The sequence below is a fragment of the Artemia franciscana genome, chromosome 16 (assembly GCF_032884065.1).
Source record: "Artemia franciscana chromosome 16, ASM3288406v1, whole genome shotgun sequence".
NCBI classification, from domain to species: Eukaryota; Metazoa; Arthropoda; class Branchiopoda; order Anostraca; family Artemiidae; genus Artemia; species Artemia franciscana.
In genome coordinates this window covers 37,057,606-37,078,292 of record NC_088878.1, presented here as the reverse complement: position 1 = coordinate 37,078,292, position 20,687 = coordinate 37,057,606, and the positions used below count along the sequence as shown (strand labels likewise).

The window sequence follows — 20,687 nt, the reverse complement described above, 5'->3', positions numbered from 1 at the left end:
TAATTTTATCATAATAAGGAAGGTGAAGTTTGTAAATAAAGCTGAATGACCCATTTCAGGAATTTTCAAGGGCATTGTTGAAACTTCGATAAAAAAAATTCATGCGACAAATACCTGAACGACTTTATAATTAAATTCTTCTATCGATACTTCAATCTTTGTAGCGCGTAAAATACTATCTTTATCTAAACACCGGTAACTATGTCAATATTCGGCACTTGACTCATCATTTAAATTAACAGATAAGGCAGAAATTTAGGAACAAAATATTCCTTCCAAACATGTATTTTATCCATGAATTTTATTCAGATGAGAGTTGGTTTTGGAGAACTTTTTTGAAAAATATTTCTTTCCTAAGAAAGGCTCACCAACAGAGTTATAAAAATCATCTCCATTATGATGTTAGATTTCTTTAATCTAAGAATGTCATGGACGGTGGCTTGGAGGAGGAACAACTGACAATCATATAATTTTAGTAATTTTATACCAGGCATGTACGGAAAGAGAACATTGGCCCCATTTATTTGAAGTTTTATCTACCCCAAAAAAGGAACAGATGCGTGGGCACGTGTTCATAGTGGCCTTTGTGCCTTTGATTTTCCCTTCACCCCCCTTTTAAAGAATGTTTACTTTACGGTCTTATCTTTCATTTTTTTTCATAATTTGTCTATTTTCGGCGATTTCATTGAAGTTGCACCCATCCCCCCCCCCAAAAAAAAAAAATCCTGCGTATGCACTTAGGTTCAATAGTGCCACTAACACTTATAAGATACCACTTAAAAGATACCATCGAATAGCTACCCCTAACACTTATAGGAAGGGTAACGGATGGTTGAGCAACTGGCACTGGCAAATGATTTACAAACTTTATTTGATACGGATAGCCGGAGTTGTCAGTTCATTTGCTGTTGAATTTTATACCTTAGTATCTCCCTGGGCAATATTTACATCATATAAAATTTCATAATTCATATCCTCTTGTGGAATTTCAGAGAGCTCCATACAAAAGACACTAAACAACAATAAAATACAACTATTAGGAGAATCAATAGAGGCGACAATATATATGATGTACAGTTTCATACCTTAATTTATCCTTGGGTAGATTTTATATGGTGTACAATTTCATAATTTACATCATCCTTATGGAACTCCAGAAGTGTAAATGTAAATGAGTTATAATATGTTCTATAATTTGGTTAGTCAATAATTTAATTCACTTAATCCTAAAGGATAATTTAAAGGCTGGATATTAGATCACCTTGAGAAAAATAGGTAACAACTGTAGTTATGATGTTTAGGTTCATACAACACACCTTCCTTGTCGAACTCCAGAAATACAGTAATTATTCATTTGAAGTATAGTCAATTTCTAGCATCGAACACATAAGCTAATTCACCGAGTTTTAAAGGATAAATATTAAATTTAACTATGGTCATTTACATGCTAGAGATACCAAAACAAGGACTTTTTCAGCCTTCTATAACAATCGAATAGGTTCAAATGTCCCATCAAAATATGTTGCATTAAAAAAAAACATATACTCTTAAGTTTATCCATAGATTAATTCACTGAATTAAATTAAGAGCACTGTGTATCATGGCTAAGCTCCAACTATTTCACAAAATATAATCACATCACCAACAATTTCTAAAAATCACATTCTGTCACTAAAAGACTAGTTTCAAAAACGAACAATAATAAAACCACACACCCCCAAACACAAAATAAATATATCCTAAAAGTTTTTAAAGCTTCTATTTTGCTTGACACCGGGCACAACATCTTCAGGCCTTTGAGTATTTCACTATAAATAGCCAAGGAATGGTTTTTCCACACTACGGCGTAGAATCTTTCACACTCAGGGTGGGATGTCGAAATAATCTTTGTGGGGGAGGGAAAACTATGCTTTTGTTCCCTCGTTGGTGTTTTTCCCCTCCATCCTGGTAATAAGGAAGGATTTTGACCTTCTGGGGGTGGCAGGTGCCCCCCAAAACAACCCCATGTACCCACGCTTGACTAGCACAATTTAAGACTTTACGTTACGTTACGTAATATTACGGTGGAAATTTTGTCCGTAACGTAGGCAGTGTTGAGAAGATTCGTTCTAATTAGAATTTTACATTACGTAAGCTTATGGCATATTACGGAAAGTTGACAACTAACAGTAACAAAATTGGACTCCCGAATGAGCAATTAACAAATATTGAAACAAATTAATAAGATCTTCCTAAAAAAAATTCAACAGTTGATAAGAGCGTGAATCTCTACGTCCAATCCACAATTTTAATTTTTGAATAGTTCAGTGATTCTGATGATTTTAAATGATGAATATGACGGTTTTATGGAATTAATGATTGGCTTAGTGTATGTTACGGAAAGTTAACAACTAGCAGTAACAAAATGGGATTCCCGAATGAGCAATTAATAAATATTGAAACAAATTAATAAGTTTTTTCTAAAAAAAATTCAACAATTGATAAGAGCGTGAATCTCTAAGTCCAATACATAATTTAAATTTTTGAATAGTTCAGTGATTCTGATGATTTTAAATGATGAATATGATGGTTTTATGGAATTATAAGTTGGGAAAAGGACGTGTTCAAGCGTGAAAGCTCATACATATCGTAACTTGACCACTTAGATGGTAGATTTCGCACGTAATGTGAAAGCCATTGAAATCCCTATAACCAACATTCTGGCCGACTGCCATAAAGCACCTTTAGCTCCGGCACTATTGTCGATTTGATATAAGCGTTTTGCTTCTGTGATATAAGACCAATTACAGGGTCCTTCTTGTTGACTTTTACACCTGGTCGGTGGACTAGGAAAGCGTTGTCCAGAATCATGAAGTCATAGTCAAGTATGCATAATGCATAACCCTGCAAAAAAAACTTTTAATTTATTAAAAGTTTAATTATTAAATCAATTCATTTATTAAATTTATTAAATTAATTTATTGATTTATTAATTTAAAAAACAATATTTTTCTTATGGAAGTAAGAGCAAGATTGACATCTCAAACGAACAAAAATGATTACTTCACAGAATTATGTAAGATATATCTACAAAATTAGGTAAAATAAACTGACTTATGATATTTTCCCGACATCTATAGATATTTTAAAAACTAGCACTTTACTGAAAACACAGAACCGACCTAAAAAAAAACAGTTCACTTAGTGTTGTCTTAGGATCAGAAAATTTCATGAGTAGGCTCCAGGAAATAAAAGATTGCTTTTACTATCTAATCTAAAAAACTCAATTCTAAGAAAAATCGAGTAAGGTAAGTTTTCAGTAAAGCGATGGTTTTTAGAATTCTACAGGTATTGGAAAGTAGCATCAGTAACTTAGCATAGGGACTGACAGATGCGCATCGAAATACTGATAGATTTTGTTTATTTAAATTTGTATTTGAATTGAGATGGTTTTCAAGATAATTTGCTAATCAGGAAGAATTAGAAGGGTCCAATAATTTTTGAAAAGAATTACAGAATATGGTTAATAATTGTAAAAGAATGACAGATTCGACTAAAGATTTTTTGTAGATTTTGTTATATTTAAAAACATATTTAAATTTAACTAAAACTATTAGCATTTTTCATAATTTCCGAATAAATTGTATTATTTGCTAGACAAAATGAAAATTCAGTTCCGAATTTGATTTTGAAATTATTGCTTTAGCTTAATTAACCTTATTCCTTATTCAACTAGAAATCCTGTGTAGGTACTTACGTATTATCCCGAACACACTCAAGAAGTTTGCATTGCTTCAATAGAGTAAACCTATTTTTCTCTCATATTAAGTCATATTTAGCTTATTCTTTCGTGAAATAAACTACGATGCAGGTATATTTTAATTAAATATTTAATCCAAAGAGGTGTTTAGGTATTTAATATAATGAGTTCTGAGCGGCCTGTTTTCCACAATTCTTTGTTGTAGTTTCCATAACTTTGTTACTTAATTATTATATTTTCATCATATTTTGGTATATTTCATTATGATTAACCTAACTTCACGTCTTGAGTGTGTTCTGGATAATACGTTAGTACTCGTTTTCAAAATAGAAGTTGAAATAAGAACAAACTGACAAAAAGAAGACGGATTCGGTCTTCTAAAACCAGACTAAATTGACCAATCAGGAAGAATAAAAAGATAAATTAATTTTAGACAAAAAACTACAGGATAAGGCTAACAATAGCATAATGCAATAGCACAATTCTATTTTAAATTTTGTTGTAAATTAATTAATTAACACTATTAGCATTTTAGCAATTCATAAATAAGTTGTGTTATTCACCAAAAGTAGACACAACTTTATTTTAACTTCATATTGGACTGAATAACTTTTGCTTCATTTTTATTGGCTTTTAGCTTTGTTGGCATATTTAAACTACTTGACTTTAACTCAAGCAACCTTACTCCGATCCAAGATCGGCTCTAAATCCTTTTTAAGTAACAAGTAACCAAAATGACAATTCAGGAAGAACAGGAAAAGCCCAAGAACTTTAAAAAAAAGAACAACTGGATAAAGGCGCAAAAAAATTGAACAACTCGATTCCAGATTCATCTTGACGGAAACTCGATTTCGATTTTTGCTCCGCTAGATTTGATTTGACTTAGTTTTATATAACTAATCACATCAACATTTTTTTGTGTTTAGTAATTTGCGTTGTGAACTAAAAATAAAATACAATATACAGTAATTTTACATGTTTTATCACTACTTAATTGAAATAACAATTAAGGAAAATGTCATGGTGATTTTTTTTCAAATTAATATCATCAATGAAACATGAAATTGACTGATAAATTCAAAAAGCCGCTTTGACAATTGTATCATAATTATTAATAGATAAATCGAATGAACAAATTAAAATATTATTAATCAGGCTTTTTATTAGCCGTTGTCATTCAGGACAATGCTAACTAGGACACCAATGGGGATAGTGCCAGGGGGATCATACCTTATAAGGTTTACCTTATACCTTATAAGGGGGACAAACAAATATACTTATGTTTGATATAAAACACACATTTTCACCGAAAAGTGTCATATATTTTCCAAATTCTGCAAAATAATGGTTGTTATATATTTTCCTTCTTCTAGAAGTCGGGTGGGGAAGGCTTGGAGGTTGACACAAGCCTATATTCCCCTTATGGTGTCCCTCGCTTATAAAATATCCCAAAGAATACGGTACTTGTATGATTAATAATAAAAAAAAAACTTTCCGAAAAAGAGGTTTTCTAAAGAAAAGTAAATGCCATATTGAACTTAAGATCGACCCGAAGTTGTGATATCTGATCGTTGGACTATTTCAAACAAACTGGCAATCTTAAAATTTTGGTCGGATGCATTTGGGGAAAAGAGGGTAAGTGTGTAGGAGGGGTGGGGGGTTATTTCAAGATAAATGGCTATCTCAAAATTTTGATTGAATGAGTTTGGGGAAAAGAGGGTGTGTGTGAGGGGAAGGGGGTAGATGCCCTCGTTCACTTTTGATACTTAAAAATGTAACCTTAGCTTTCAATATCCAATCAAATGAGCAATTTTTGACGTTTATACGACCTCCCTTTACATAAAAACCTTATATGTTCCCGGGGCATTACTTAAAAAACTTGCTCCCGGGCTATAGGGGTTTATGTCGACCTTAAAGTTTCTATTATTTGATGTTTTAACTATTTTTAACAAAATGTCAATCTCAAAATTTTTATCGGATGGGTTTGGGGAAAAAGAGCGTGGGGGGGGGGGCTAGTTGCCCTCTGATTTCTTTTGACTCTTAAAAAGTGAACTAGAACTTTCAATTTCCAATCAAATGAGCTCTCTCTGAAGGTTTTAGGAGTATCCATTCTATAAGAACCATATATGGCCCCAGGGCATAGCCTACAATGTTTGCCCCCAGTCCCTGGGGGGCTTTTTAAACCCCAAAGATTTTATTATCTCATGTTTGAACTATTTTTAACAAAATGGCTATCTAAAAATTTTTATTTTGAGAAAATTTTTTATCAAAATTGTTTTCCAATTTCTCGACTCTTAGAAAGTTAAGTAGAACTTTCAATTTCTAATCAAATGAGCCCCCTTTGAAGCTTATACCAGCACCTTTTCTATAAGAACCACACATGCCCCCAGGGTATAACTTACAACGCCTGCCCCCAGGCCCTGGGGGGTCATGTTGACCCGGAGTTTTTTTTATAAGGTCTTTGAACTATTTTTTACAAAATGGCTATCTCAAAATTTTTATCGGATGTATTTGGGGAAAAAGAAGGGGTGGGAGGCTAGTTACCCTCCGATCACTTTTGACTCTTAAAAAGGGCACTAGAACTTCCGACTTCGAATTGAATGAGCCACCTCTGAAGTTTAAATAATAACCCGTTCTATATGAGGTGCCTCTGGGGAAAAAATAATAGATAAATTATAAAGCATGGGAGCCGTATGGCCTTTACTACAGGCAACGCTATAGCGTTGCCTCTGATACACCGACCACACTTTATTCTTGATCTGTAATAAAACCGGTTTTCTGTGTGTACTCGGATATAATCAGCTTAGCCTGACCGAGATAAACCTTTATGCTGATATTTTTTGATTAAATATCTAATATATAATTAGTTAGATTAGGTTAGTTATTTAATATAATGCGTTCTGGGCAGCGTTCTTTGTTGTAGTTTCCACAATTTGTTACTAAAATTGTGCTTTCATCAGATTTGGGTATATTTCAATATGATTAACCTAACTTCACTTCTTGAGCGTGGTCGCTATGTCTTACAAATACCTCTAGTAAATAAATACCAGAATACCTTAGCTGAGGGGAAGAGGGTAATAGAGGTAGGGAACCCCCTAAGATTATTTTTGAAGACTGTTCTCTTCAAGATTAAAAATTTTGTGTACAGACCCCCCCCCCCCCCTTCCTCCACAACTGTAAAAATACTTTAATTCCCCCACCCTAGAGGCCAGACATGTGTCCTATTATGGTCTGTGAAGGGTCAGCCATGCTCAAAAATCTTGTACACCAAATCGCACGCACCGTGTTTGGTTGGGGTGTCTTGTGCGCGGTGCACTTCGAGGCGGCGTGGTGGAAGTGAGCCAAGAGTGGTAGGACAAGCAGCATTTTGAGATATACACCATGTGGATGAGAATAGGCAACTCCTCGGCTGTCTCAAGAACTTGGAGTAATTTCACAGACCATTATTGTTTATTAAAGCAGTTGCTTCAAGATATTTTTGCCTCTACTTTGAATAAGATATAAAAAAAAGTATGATTTGATGATATCATAATATTGATACCAGTTATCGCCCGAAGCCAAAAGACAAGAATAAGCCAAAAGACTGTAATATGGGACTTATACTTAACTTGTAGATTCTCAGTGTGTGTGAGCCTCAACGAGGACAAGACAATTCATTATATGTTTTCATAATACAAATGTAATAATAATTTAATTTTAATTCATATAAATGTAATTAATATAATTTTATTAATATAAATGTAAAAATAATTTTATAATAATAAAAATGTAATAATAGTAATAATATAATAAATAAATAATATAAATAATATAATATAAATACAATTAATTACATGTTTTAATAAATTATAATTCCATTATTCATAATTGTATGACTGCCATATTTTGTAATGCCTGTTTTTCCCTATGCACGGCGTACTTTCATTTCACCATACAGCTTTACGTTACACATGGCAAGCCTCAAAAAGCCCGTGATGTACTTGTACCATGCGTGGGGGTGCCATTAAGCGTAAAAGATATATGAAGGTGGGCCATCGCATATAGGCGTGCCCATATGAAATACTCTCAATCAGCCCCACCCCCTAGAGATCAGACTTGTGTGTACGTATGGATATTATAAAAATTGAAAGAATATAAAATCAGAGGGCCAACGGTCACTCAAAAATACATCGTTTGTTGTGAGCAAAAAAGGGCGTTTCCCTTTGAATTATACTTTCGCTGGTTAGTTGAGAATATATAGCGCAAATAAAAGCCTTAAGATACATTAACCGCTCAGCTTTCTAATTGTTACTTTCGGTCAATTCAACACAATTTCCATAGAAAAATCCTTATTTCTACTACAATAATTGACATTGAGAGTGAGATTTTGTCTGTTATTATCTTTTATTTTTACAGTGCGGCAAAACCGGGAATTTTATTACTCTGTATATGAAAGGGGCTTTTCCTCCTCAACGCCCCGCTCTTTACGCTAAAGTTTCTTACTGTTTTAAAAATAGAGTTTTTAAATATAGAGTATTTAAAAATAGTTTTTTTTTTTTGGGGGGGGGAAGATTTATTTTAAAGATAGGAATACAGGGGGAAGAGTTTGGTTAAGTTGCAAGTATGGGAGGGAGAAGAATTGTCACTTGGAGAAAGAAAAAAGTAAACGGGTCAGGCCAATCAGCGGAAAAATACCTATTTTTTTTGTATTTTCATTGAAAATTGAAAAAAAAAACGAAATCGCTTAAGCGTTCGAAAACTCTAGGGTTTTCAAAACCCTAGGTTTTGAAAAACGGATCCCCCCTCCTTCTACGTTTTTATGAATTGCCACCCCAGACTGTCAGTGATGATTCTTCGGTTTATCTGGCATTATATAGGTTACACTTTATCTGGCATTATAGGGGTACAAAACGCACTACCCTGGGACAATATTTTCAAAACTGGGTTGGGAGACTTTATGCAACATTTTCAAGGGTTTGGCACTAATTGACTAACTCAGAACGATTTTTTGTTACCCGTGTAGACACGAGGACCTCCGCAATACATTGGTCCAAAGATAGCTTTCCCTAATTGAAACAAATGTAAGATTGTGGCCAGAAAAGCCACAATTCTTTATGTTTTAGCCTCCCTATGAAGACCACCCAACTGAAAGATTGTGCATAAAAGTGCACCATTTTTTCTTTTATGAAGTAGTTCAAACTTTATTTTTCAACTAAAAGTGAAATAGGAAGTTGGGAAAAAGCAAAATATAAATTTTCCAAAAAAATTCCAGAATATAAACTGCATAATTTTCTCCGTGTTTTCTTATATCTACCACTCAGAAGAAAACTTTCTCTAAAATATTTCCATGTTTTTGCAATGAAGAAGTTCCAACATTATTTTTCAACTAAAAGTGAAATAAGAAGTAGGGAAAAAGCAAAACATAGATATTCCAAAAAATTCCAAAATCCAAACTGCTTAATTTTCTCCACGTTTTCTTATATCTGCCACTCAGAAGAAAAATTTCTTCCATGTTTTTGTAATCATTTGAACTAGTTCCCATCGTGTTCAATAATAATGACGCACCTTAGGGAAAAACAATTCTAAGAGGTTTTCTAAGAGCCATTAGAACATTTCTCACCTGTGTCATCTTATCTCTACGACCTTCCCAGGATAGTCTCTCATCATACAACGGATCATCCTGAGTTCCAATGAAGATCGGTTCCCAGTTATGATGAGGTTTGTGGCGCTTCCCAACGTGGAAAACACTCAGACCTTCCTTAACTGGCGCTTTTAGCCATTCTTTCTGCCTTGGAATGCTATGACACGAGGCACAGATTTTTTTATGAAATGGAATTGCCATCCCGCTTTCCAACATTTTTACCTGTAGGAAGAAAAGAATGACAAAATCGATTGCAAGGAAAATAATATATTCTAGGCAGGCACACATACACAGGGGCGGTTTAGGGGAGGGACCGGAAGGGTCACTTATTCCGGGCGCAGAAATTTTAGGGGAGTAAAATTTCAAATAAATAACCTAACTGTTATAATCATTTTTTAATTTGTGAAATTTCATTTTTATTAAAATAATGTAAAGGGCGTAGTTAATAAACAAAATTTATTAATGATTGTTAAATACGTTAAATTTTAAAATAAAAAACAATTTAAAAAGTTTTTAACTAATTAATCACTGGAAATAATTTCGTTAATAAATAAACCAAATTGTTAAAATTTGGCTTAAAAGTTTTATGGGAGACAGGGGAGGGGGGCACTACTCAAGAGTTTTGCCCCGGGTGCAAAAAAAAATCGGAACCACAACTACATGCACACGATTTTTTCTGGGGGTATGGGGTCAATTATAAAACAAGAAACATTTGAAAATTTGAATAAAAAGTGCACAAAAATTCAGCAAAATTTGGAGAGATTTTATTGTGGCAGTATTCCCCAGTTCTCTCTTTAGTGTGCTGGATGATAAAATGTGATTCCTAGTTAGTCCGCTTTTTACTTACTCGTAACTCACAATTACTTTAATTTTTTTAAGAAAAGATAAACTGACTTTGCAAATTTAATAAAAAGTTAGTAAAAAAAATTACAAACAACGATAATATAGGTCCCAAACTAATATTGAAGAAATGAAAAAAAAATCATCATCGGGAACCCTGATTTATTTATTTATATATATATATATATATATATATATATATATATATATATATATATATATATATATATATATATATATATATATATATATATATATATAAACAAAAAAAACAAACAAACAAACTAATCATACACACCATAACAGTAGTGTTTCAGCAATCTACGAAAAGTTGCCTTTAGCCTTCAAAATTCAACCAGGAAAGGCTATTTCTGTTATCTAGAATATCGTTTTAGCTTGCTCAATTTATGCCTCTGTTTTCAGTTATTTCTAACAACTAAACTTTAATGTAAAAAACCCTTTTACCTTTCATTTTTAAGCACTGAGGACAGTGAAAACCAAATTTGATTGTTTGAATCAGTTAAGTGAAAGTTTTTTTAACTGCAAGTAAGGAGCGACATTAAAACGAACAGAAATTACTCCGTATTTGACAGGGGTTGTCTGCTCCGCAACGCGTCAATCTTTACGCTAAAGTTTGATTCTGTCACAATTCTACTTTTTAAAATAATAAAAAAAACTACAGCGTAAAGAGCGAGGCGTTGCGGAGGGAATAGCCTCTTTCATATACGGAGTAATTTCTGTTCGTTTTAAGTTTTATTGTCGCTCCTTACTTGCAGGTAAAAAAACTTGTTTTTTTTTTAATTTCTGAAAGTTTTTGAATTAATACATGTTTTGATTTTGGCTCACCGCACATGAATAATGAAAACAAAATTTACATATTAACTTTTTTTTTGCTAAATGGCTTTCTCATAGTTTTGATCAGATGATTCTGATAAAAATACGGGTGGGGGAGAGTAACCTAGGGGAGGCATAACTACCCTCCAATTTCGGTTACTTAAAAATGCAATGTAGATTTTTTATTTTTTGTGTGAACGTTTTTGTCAGTAATAAACATACGTACCTTACGAATTAACTAACGTAACGAACTTTTATATTTGTGTATTTTTATTACGTATAGAGAGGGTTTGCCCCCTCGTCAATACCTCGCTCTTTACACTAAAGCTTGAATTTTATCCCAAATCTTTAAGAATGACCCCTGAATCACAAAGGACGTAGAATAAATAGTTGAAACTACTAAAAATACTTTAGCGTAAAGAGCAAGGTATTGTGGAGGACACGAACCCCCTTAAATACGCAATATTTTATGTTCGTTTTAAGTTTTAATGCTACTCATTACTTCCAGGTGAAAAAAATATCTATTTTCTCATTGTTTTTTTTAGATAATGCTAGAAAATCCTGCGCCCCCTCCATGGAAATTCTCATCCCTGAAGATAAATTCCTCCATGGAAATATCCTCCCCCACATAACCCACTTCCCCGACCCACTCCCACCCTAACACGAAAAAGTCCCCCTGAAAACGCCTGTACGCTTCATAATAACCATTACTATATGTAAACAATGGTCAATGTTTGTAACTTGCAGCCCCTCCCCCGGTAACTGCGGGGGATTAAGTCGTCCCCAAAGACATATTTATTAGCTTCTCGACTAAGTTGAACAGAATGGCTATCTTAAAATTTTGATCTGGTGACTTTTGGGAAAAATGTACGTGGGAGGGGGCCTAGGTGCCCTCCAATTTTTTGGTTACTTAAAAAGGGCACTAGGAATTTTAATTTCCGTTAGATTGAGCCCTCTTGCAACATTCTAGGACCACTGGTTCCAAATAAACACGCATCCGTGATCTGTCTTCTGGCAAAAAATACAAAATTCCACATTTTTATAGACAAAAGCTTGAAACTTTTACAGTAGGGTTCTCTGATATGCTGAATTTCATCGTGTGATTTTTGTTAAGGTTCCACGACTTTTATGGGGTGTTTCCCCCAATTTTCTAAATTAAGGCAAATATTCTCAAGCTTGTAGCTTTTGATGAGTGAGACTAATCTTGATGAAACTTATATATTTAAAATCAACATTAAAATTTGATTCTTTTGATGTAACTATTGGTATCAAAATTCCGTTTTTTAGAGTTTTGGTTACTATTGAGCCGGGTCGCTCCTTACTACAGTTCGTTACCACGAACTGGTTGATAGCTTGCATAAAACTGAAAAAGCTGACTCACAAAGCTGATTAAGTCCAAGAATTTAAAAAAAATTCAATTCGGAAAAAAAAATTTCGAACATTCACCGATGAATGTCGACATTAACCAAATTTCGAACATTCACGGTAACTTATATATGATTATAGATGAGCCTGAACCTGATAAAGAAAGGAATATAAACCTTCTGATTGAACTATCAAACAGTTTTTTTTATTTTTTATCGTTTTGAGAAGTAGAATTGTGAGAAAGAGTCAAACTTTAGCGTAAAGAGCGAGGCGTTGAGGAGGGGCAACCCCTTTCATATACGGAATAATTTCTGTTCGTTTAAGTTTTAATGTCGCTCCTTACAAGTAGTTTAAAAAACTTGTTTTTTTATTTAATTTTTAACAATGACTTTAATGAATAGTTACTATTTAATTTATTTACTATTTAATTAATAGTTACTAGTAGTATTTTTATTATTTAATGTCCATCAAATAATTGTGACTCACTCATTGTTTTTCTTTTTTTTCTTTTATTTTGTAAAATGGTGAATAAGGCATGGTTTTACTCTGTTTCTTAGCTGTAAATCTTGTTATCATGTCAACATTAACCAGATTTCGGACATTCACGGTAACTTATATATGATTGTAAATGAGCCTGAACCCGATAAAGAAAGGAATATAAACCATCTGATTGAACTATTTTTAACAATGACTTTAATGAATAGTTACTTGTTGCGGAACTGTTGCTTTCTTTAAATCTAAATGTAATTTGTGAAAGTACTTGCCCTTTGCATTGATTGACAGCCAAGTATTTAGTTACACTTGTGAATACGCCTGCAAAATTCAGGCCAGTTGAGAAAGAACAAATTCATGTACTAATAAATTGACCAGTCATCGTAGCCTAATCATTATTATTCTTTGACATACTTTTTTTTCAATAATTGCATTATAATAACATAATAATTATCTAAATAACGATATATGTAGGTTTTCCGGGGTGGGGGGGGGGGCAAAAAATGGAGGAGGGCCATACTTGTAGAGCTAATAAGGTATTTGTGTATTATTCAGAACACACTCAATAAGTGAAGTCGTGAAACAAACTACGATGCAGGTACATTTTAATTAAGTATTTGGTACTTGTTCAATATTCAAAACACACTCAAGAATTTTGCTGAGAAATCCGGTTTCATAGCCACAAAGACAAATAGTTTAGATTATCAATTTAGTTTTCTACGCATAGTGATAGAAGATAGTTTCTGAACACGGATTTTGAGATGTAGATTTGGGATTTGCCAAAGATTGAAAAAGATGCAATTATATTTTTCCAGGATAGGGGGTTGTTGCCCACAACAAAACAGTGTGTCAATAGACACAACGTGACCTTATACTCTTACGAGAAGGAACATTTTTGTAAGTGTAGCAATAGGCCATGTTTGAAAAAAGTCAATTTGCGTGTAAATACGTGGTTTGCTGAAAGTAGAATACCATTTATATGGTAATTTTACAATTTTCCTAATAAATTATTATTTTTTCATGACATTTTGTTTTATTTCATATCAAAAGCTTGGGCTATATATTTGCACATTAGGGGGGGGGGGTGCATTATATCAAATACCTAACTTAACCTAGCCACCTCTATATATAAAATATTTAATTAAAATGTACCTGCATCGCAGTTTGTTTCGCGAAAAAACCTAACTTCACTTATTGAGTGTGTTCTGAATAATACACAAGTACCGCTAATAATGAATTATTCAGAGATTTCTGAACTCAGCCATGAAGTCGTATCCCCCATGGGTATATATCTGATTTGAACTTTTAAATGATGTTGAGTATGCCTAAAAGGTACTGACTACACAGGGAGGGAGGGATTGCTTGTAAAAAAAAGACTCATAACCTTTTTGTTCTTTCTAGTGGCTAAGAATTTCACACAGAAGAGCCATTCAAGTGGAATCTAACTTTTTTCTTTCTATTTACTGGCTTAAAAATTTCACACCGAAAAGCCACTGAACCAACTGGCTTTAAATTTAAAATGGAAGAACCAATGAACTGATTAAGTTTTAAAAAGGCGGGACTATTGGCTTCTCTTTCTGGCATACACTATAAAAATAATGAGACTGGGTTACGAGAGTCTCGTTTTCTTTATTTTTTTTTTTTTTTTTCAATCAAAATGCTTATACAGGCACTTCTCAATGAGTAACACCAAAAACAAGAAGAACAATAGGAAATTTCTTAAGACAGAAGGAAACAAATTAGAATGAATATTCTAAAAAAAAAGTTTAAAAAAAATCCCTATTGTTCTTCTTGTTTTTGGTGTTTGTGATGGAAAGGCAGTGTGGTCTTCGTCGTTATTTACTTCTCAATGAGTATATCCCAAAAAGATATTTTTGAAATCCAGGTACGGGGCACATGCCCTCCTAATCCCCTCCCCCCATTGAAGCCATTGCTAGCCCATCTTGTCAACACAACTGAACCATATTAAACAAATAAGCCTCTGCTTATGGTACGATGGTAGCGTTGCTTTGCTAAAAGATATGAACAAAACGGCTAAGCGAATGGGTTAAATACTCAGCACAATGTTGCCAAATGGAACGTACGTACATCATTTGGGCATCTTTTGAGATGGTTGCCCATTTTGTTTTTCATATAAGTAAATTTTTCAAAGTCAAAATTTAGAATAAAATGAATTCTTGCCCGAAAATGGTATTTTTGGTGCATTTTTGGTTTTATGGATGCAGCATCTTATGTCCTGCATCTGGAAACATTGATTCAGCATTCTTTACTGTGCCCAATCAGGTTTATTTTTCTGGTGCTGCACCAGCAGTGATATTGGCTTGCTTGTTTTCTCATGGAGCTTGTTTGATTCTGTCGTCTTGAACTTGTTAGCAGTATATATTTACTAGCCGAAGGGTCTGACGGATCAAAGGCTTAAAAAAAACAAAATGTATACTCTCTTGTAAGCATCAGAAACCAACTGACTGATTGTACAATAGAGAAATACTCACATCAGGTGCAGCACCCATTGTTATAATATCAAACGAATGTTTTCTGTTTAGGGGTAGGTTGGAAGTTACCAATTATATTAAGTGAAATTAACTGTTCAGGCTTAGGACCGATAAAAATCTTTGGACTTTTGGGGCACCTTGTACCTCAGTTAAAATTCTAAGCGAAAGCTGTTTATCTCATCCTACCCTTTCATATCGAGACTAGAAAGGAGCATCTTATTGCTTGAAATCCCTACAACTATCATACTACTATCATAAAACATTACTCTACTGTCTTCTCTACTGTCATAAACCAGAGCTTCAAATCCTCTCACTCTCTCTCTCTCCTCCCAATGTTATATTTCCCAAGAGAAGTTCAATAGTATTTTTCCAAAGTTTTTTTTAGTACTTTCAAAAGAACTATTTATTCTAATTAAACCTTTTGTGATTCAGGGGACATCCTTAAAGGATTGGAACAAAATTCGAACTTTCACGTAAAGAGCGAGGTATTGACGAGGGGGCGAACCCTTCATATACATAATAATTTCTGTTCGTTTTAAGTTTAATGTTGCTCCTTACTTTCACTTGAAAAAACTTGTTTTTTATATTTAATATCATAAGCAACTAATGCGACTCAAGTTCATCCACCCGGTGTTCGCGGCTCTGCTCTTATGGTGTTTACTGAAGCCTCTGAAGAAAATTAGGTAACACCCAAATAGGCCCACGAAACGAACTTGAGTTAGCAAGATTCTTCATCAATAACAGAAATGAGAGCAGGGACGCACACAAGAAGGAGGGGGCTCTTGGCTCTGCTCTTATGGTGTTTACTGAAGCCTTTGAAGAAAATTAGGTAACACCCAAATAGGCCCACGAAATGAACTTGAGTTAGCAAGATTCTTCATCAATAATAGAAATGAGAGCAGGGACGCACACCAGAAGGCGGGGGGGCTCTTGGCTCTGCTCTTATGGTGTTTACTTAAGCCTCTGAAGAAAATTAGGTAACACCCAAATAGGCCCACGAAATGAACTTGAGTTAGCAAGATTCTTCATCAATAACAGAAATGAGAGCAGGGACGCACACAAGAAGGAGAGGGCTCTTGGCTCTGCTCTTATGGTGTTTACTGAAGCCTCTGAAGAAAATTAGGTAACACCCAAACAGGCCCACGAAATTAACTTGAGTTAGCAAGATTCTTCATCAATAACAGAAATGGGAGCAGGGACACACACAAGAAGGAGAGGGGATCCTAAATTTTCAAGAATTTCTAGGCGTTTCTTTCAAATTACCAAATAAATATTTTCTATATTCTTGGGATCCTGTGGTGGTGCAGTGGATTTGACCTTAGCTTGGTAATACGGGACCCATAGATCAAATCCCTCTGCAGGAATGCACTACAGGGCCAACGCAGGAACCTTAGCAGTCAAGAAGCGTCGTTAATTCTTAAATAATATATTCTTGGGATTCCCTCTTATTTTTATATTCTTGGGATTCCCCCTCCCCTCAAAAAATCTGCGTGTGGGCCTTTGTGGAAGCTCAGTCTTTGCAGGAATAAAAGTCAAAACACATTTTTTTTTTCAATGAAGATTATGAAGAAAAAAAAAACTGAAGAAGAAAGAAAATCTTTTCGGGTTAAACATTTAGGTTATGTAATATTAAAAAAATATTCCAAAAAGTGGATTCCAAAAATTCAAACATGCAATATATCTTGGCTAAAGAAATACGAAAGGCACTGTAATATTTTTGGCAAACTCTTGTTTATATTTTTGGCGGTCCTCTTATCTTATATTCCTTTTCTCAGTTTAAGAAATTATAAAGAAATAAAGAAAATTGTATCAAAAATGTTTTTAATGTAACTTGAATGCTTGGAAAAAATCTATACAATAACGACTTGTTAATAGCATTAAGACAAACACCTTTACTTAGTGAAACAAAAGAAAACACGAAAAATTAATCTTTTTTATCCCATGAATTGCACATCTGTGTAGGCAGTTGAAAATTTGCATTTACTACTACTACTACTAACATTTCACATCAGTACCAAGCCGCCTGAGCCCGGTAGAGCCGCGCACGCTCTCTTCGACAAAACATAATCAAAGCTTCGCTCTTTACCTCCTTCCATGAAATCTTGATTTCTATTAAATTATTTCTTGTGAACTCCTCCTACTACATTCGAAGAAGACCTGCCTTTCGATTGACCCAAGATTAATGGCATAAAGCACAATCTTTGGCAATTTGTCATCCGTGAATCGTGACCTAGCCATTTCAAAAACTACGGCGGGTATAAACCAACCTCGGAGACATAAAATCATGAATTGGTATTGCTTTTTTACCATCAATTTTTCTACCGTCAAGCCCTCAATTTGTGGCTTAGAAATGCATACTCATGTCATTTTGTGCTTCTGAGCTACTTCCCCAATAAGCTTTTACGAAGTACAAGATTGAGTGAAGACTAAACAAAATTAAATACAAGCCCCGGGATATCATGAGAACAAGTTGGAGATTGCATGTCCCGCAAAACTAGTTTGTACGTATACCCTTTCAGGGAAGAATTTGGGATATTATCTCTGATCTTTGCCAACTTTTGAGGTATTCCCAGTTAGCACGTTATGCTGTACCCTGTCTTTACCCAAGACGAACCAACCCTTTTTTTTACCTATGAATTTTGTGAATATAATGTAATCCGGTTCTGGCTACCCCAGACATAAATAAGTGATGAAACTGGTCATACAAGAAAGAAGCTTTCACTGATATTCCAGAAAAAACACTTCGCTTCGTCCGCTGCTTATGTACAACTACCTGGCTTCACTTGTAGCCTTACTTGCTACGGGATGTGACATAGTCTTCTTGTCTGATAACCAGGAAGCTTTCAAGGGGTGGCCGACATCCCACCACCTGTTTTATATCTTAGGTCCGTGGTGGAAATGTCCCACGCATGGTAAAACTGTACCAAGCGTGGTGGAGTCGTACCAATCGTATGGGATCTATTCCAAGCGTGACGGAACTGTGTTCTTCCACGCTTAACATTCTTGGTGTAGCTGATTTCTGTGAGTCAACCCTCTTTGATGCTTTGAACAATAAAATTGCAGTATTTCAGCTCTTTAGTAAACTGGAGGTAGTAGCTACATCATCGACATCGCAACGCTGATGCAGATTACCACGTTTGAGCCTCATTGAACTTTCACATTTTAATTTCTCCTCTCCATACCACCATTCAACATTGTATTCTCGAGTTTTTACCAATTGTAGGTCAACAGACATGCAGGTCACAGATCTGGGTTTTTCCTGAATTCTTAGCAGCTCGCCACGTGCCGTCCTATAACCTACTTTAAGATTATTTCTTGCTATAAAGTTACAAAATCTTTTAAGTATTCTTCGGACTGATATCAAACTCATTGGGTTTTTTTTCTGTTTGGATTGTCGATTTCTAATGACTCATTACCTTAAAATAATTAAATCTATCTTTAGTTTTAAGCAAAACACTGTTTAACCTGTCTCACTATTAGAAAACACTGTTACAGAGAAAGAGGTAACATCATAAAGCAAATTCTTTAGCTCTAAACAAACTATTTACCCCATTCAAGGGGGTAACACTAAAAGGTAAACAGTTAAAGGGAGAACTACCTTGCTGCTCTTCAACGACGCGACTTCTCAATAAGAGACGGGTTTTATCGTCATCTAGTGGAAATGGGAAAATTCACTTTATATCCACTTTTGTTCGACATATTTCTTAAGGAAAGCCCTGATTACTAATCGACATTTTTTTTTTATTATTTATTTTTTTTGAAAAGAAAGCATTCCTCTTGAAAAGATGAATTGAAAAATCCACCAAGACCTTATTTTGACTTTATTCATTTGAGGGGAAAAAAAGAAAAAACGCCCTTTCATTAAAATGGATTCTTTACAGCAATTTGATGCAAATTTTATTTCAGTACTTTCGGGTTCAAAAATGACAAAAGGATCTGTCTTAATGCAATAATATGCCCATATCTTTGAAACTTTAATTTGTCCTTCATCATTTAGTAAACGATCAAATTACTTTTCCGAGCGGTTGCTTTCTCTCAGAAATCACGCTCACCAGATGGCACTTTTCAAGCTTGGAGGAGGCATGCTAAGCGTTTTGGGGACTGTACCAAGCGTGGTAGAAATGTGGAAAGCATGGCGAAACTGTGCGGCACACGGGGAGTTCCGAGATACTCACCAGGCGGCAGAAAGTCAGCGCCACCTCCGTCTTTTCAATTAAAATAGATAACAATTGTGGACCACCATTTTGAATACGGTGGACCACCGTTATTGTCCCAGTAGAGCTGAATATTATTTTTCATTTATCATCCTTTCTATTATTACTAAAAACCTATTATTTCTCAATTAATTAATTTGGAGTATTAAAAATTGCATAGCTTTAAAATATATATTAATTCTTATGATTTAGGATAGCCGTGATAGGCAAAAAAAAAAAAAAAACAAAGGCACGGTCATCCAGAATGGTAAAGAATGTGTTCGTATTGTCAGTCATCTATATCAACTTTTTGATGTTACAAAAGTGGAGAAGTGCCAAAATTATGCAAAGGACGCACCACCTCAGAGAATAAAGTTATTGTCACTCAGTTACTTAGTGTATGCGTGATGCGGACATGCATCTATGATTTCCTTTTTTTGGGGTGGGGAATCATAAAAAAACAAAATTTATTCAAAATTAAAGGAAAAACGCCCATAAATTCACAAAAACCTAGGATTTCGGCGCTTCGGACCCTGAACCTTCCCTCTTCGTTCCCTCTGGCTTGATGCTATCGTGGGGTGTCACAAGAACATTTTCCCCTTCCGTTCTAGGAGATGGGAGGGGAGGGGTCCTTTGCTACAGTTATGAAAAGGCTCTTCTGCTAATGAATTTTTGGGGATAATATTAAATTTAATGAGTCTTGCATATGCTTCATAAACTTGTGAAAAACAAAATATGTGATGTTTATAGTTAAGAAATAGTCAATACATTAAAAAATGTGAGATCCATTGCGCCATTGATCCATTGTCTTTTGTGATTGTGATAGATCCATTGTGTCTTTCACTGATTAGGTATATGCTTGATGTTATCTGGGTATTTGAAGTAATTTTGTTTATATAATATCAAAATTCAAAAAAAAAGGAAAAAATAATTTCATCATCATTCTTATCTCAAACGTCGAGCCAATTTTTGGTACGGTATTTCGAAAAGTGGAAATTCATTTATAAAACTCATTAAAAAACTAAAAAAAAGATCTCATTGTCCTCTTAAGCCATTTAGGAGCCTACTTTCGGTGACGAAAGTTCCAAAATTCCGGAAATATTCCAGAAAAC

The 20,687-nt window shown here is 34.4% G+C and overlaps 1 protein-coding gene across 1 annotated transcript in view; it reads right to left on the bottom strand.

Annotated features, from left to right (window-relative positions):
- Positions 1 to 474: 474 nt before the first annotated feature.
- The window catches only part of LOC136037408 (beta-1,4-glucuronyltransferase 1-like), a 66,417-nt gene continuing 46,204 nt past the window's right edge, over positions 475 to 20,687 (bottom strand). Inside the window, exons 3-4 of the mRNA XM_065720161.1 lie at positions 9,339 to 9,581; positions 475 to 2,883 (exon numbers count right to left, since the gene is read on the bottom strand). Of these exons, the coding sequence (XP_065576233.1) occupies positions 2,686 to 2,883; positions 9,339 to 9,581 (441 nt within the window). The 3' untranslated portion in view covers positions 475 to 2,685. The remainder of the gene's footprint in view (positions 2,884 to 9,338; positions 9,582 to 20,687) is intronic.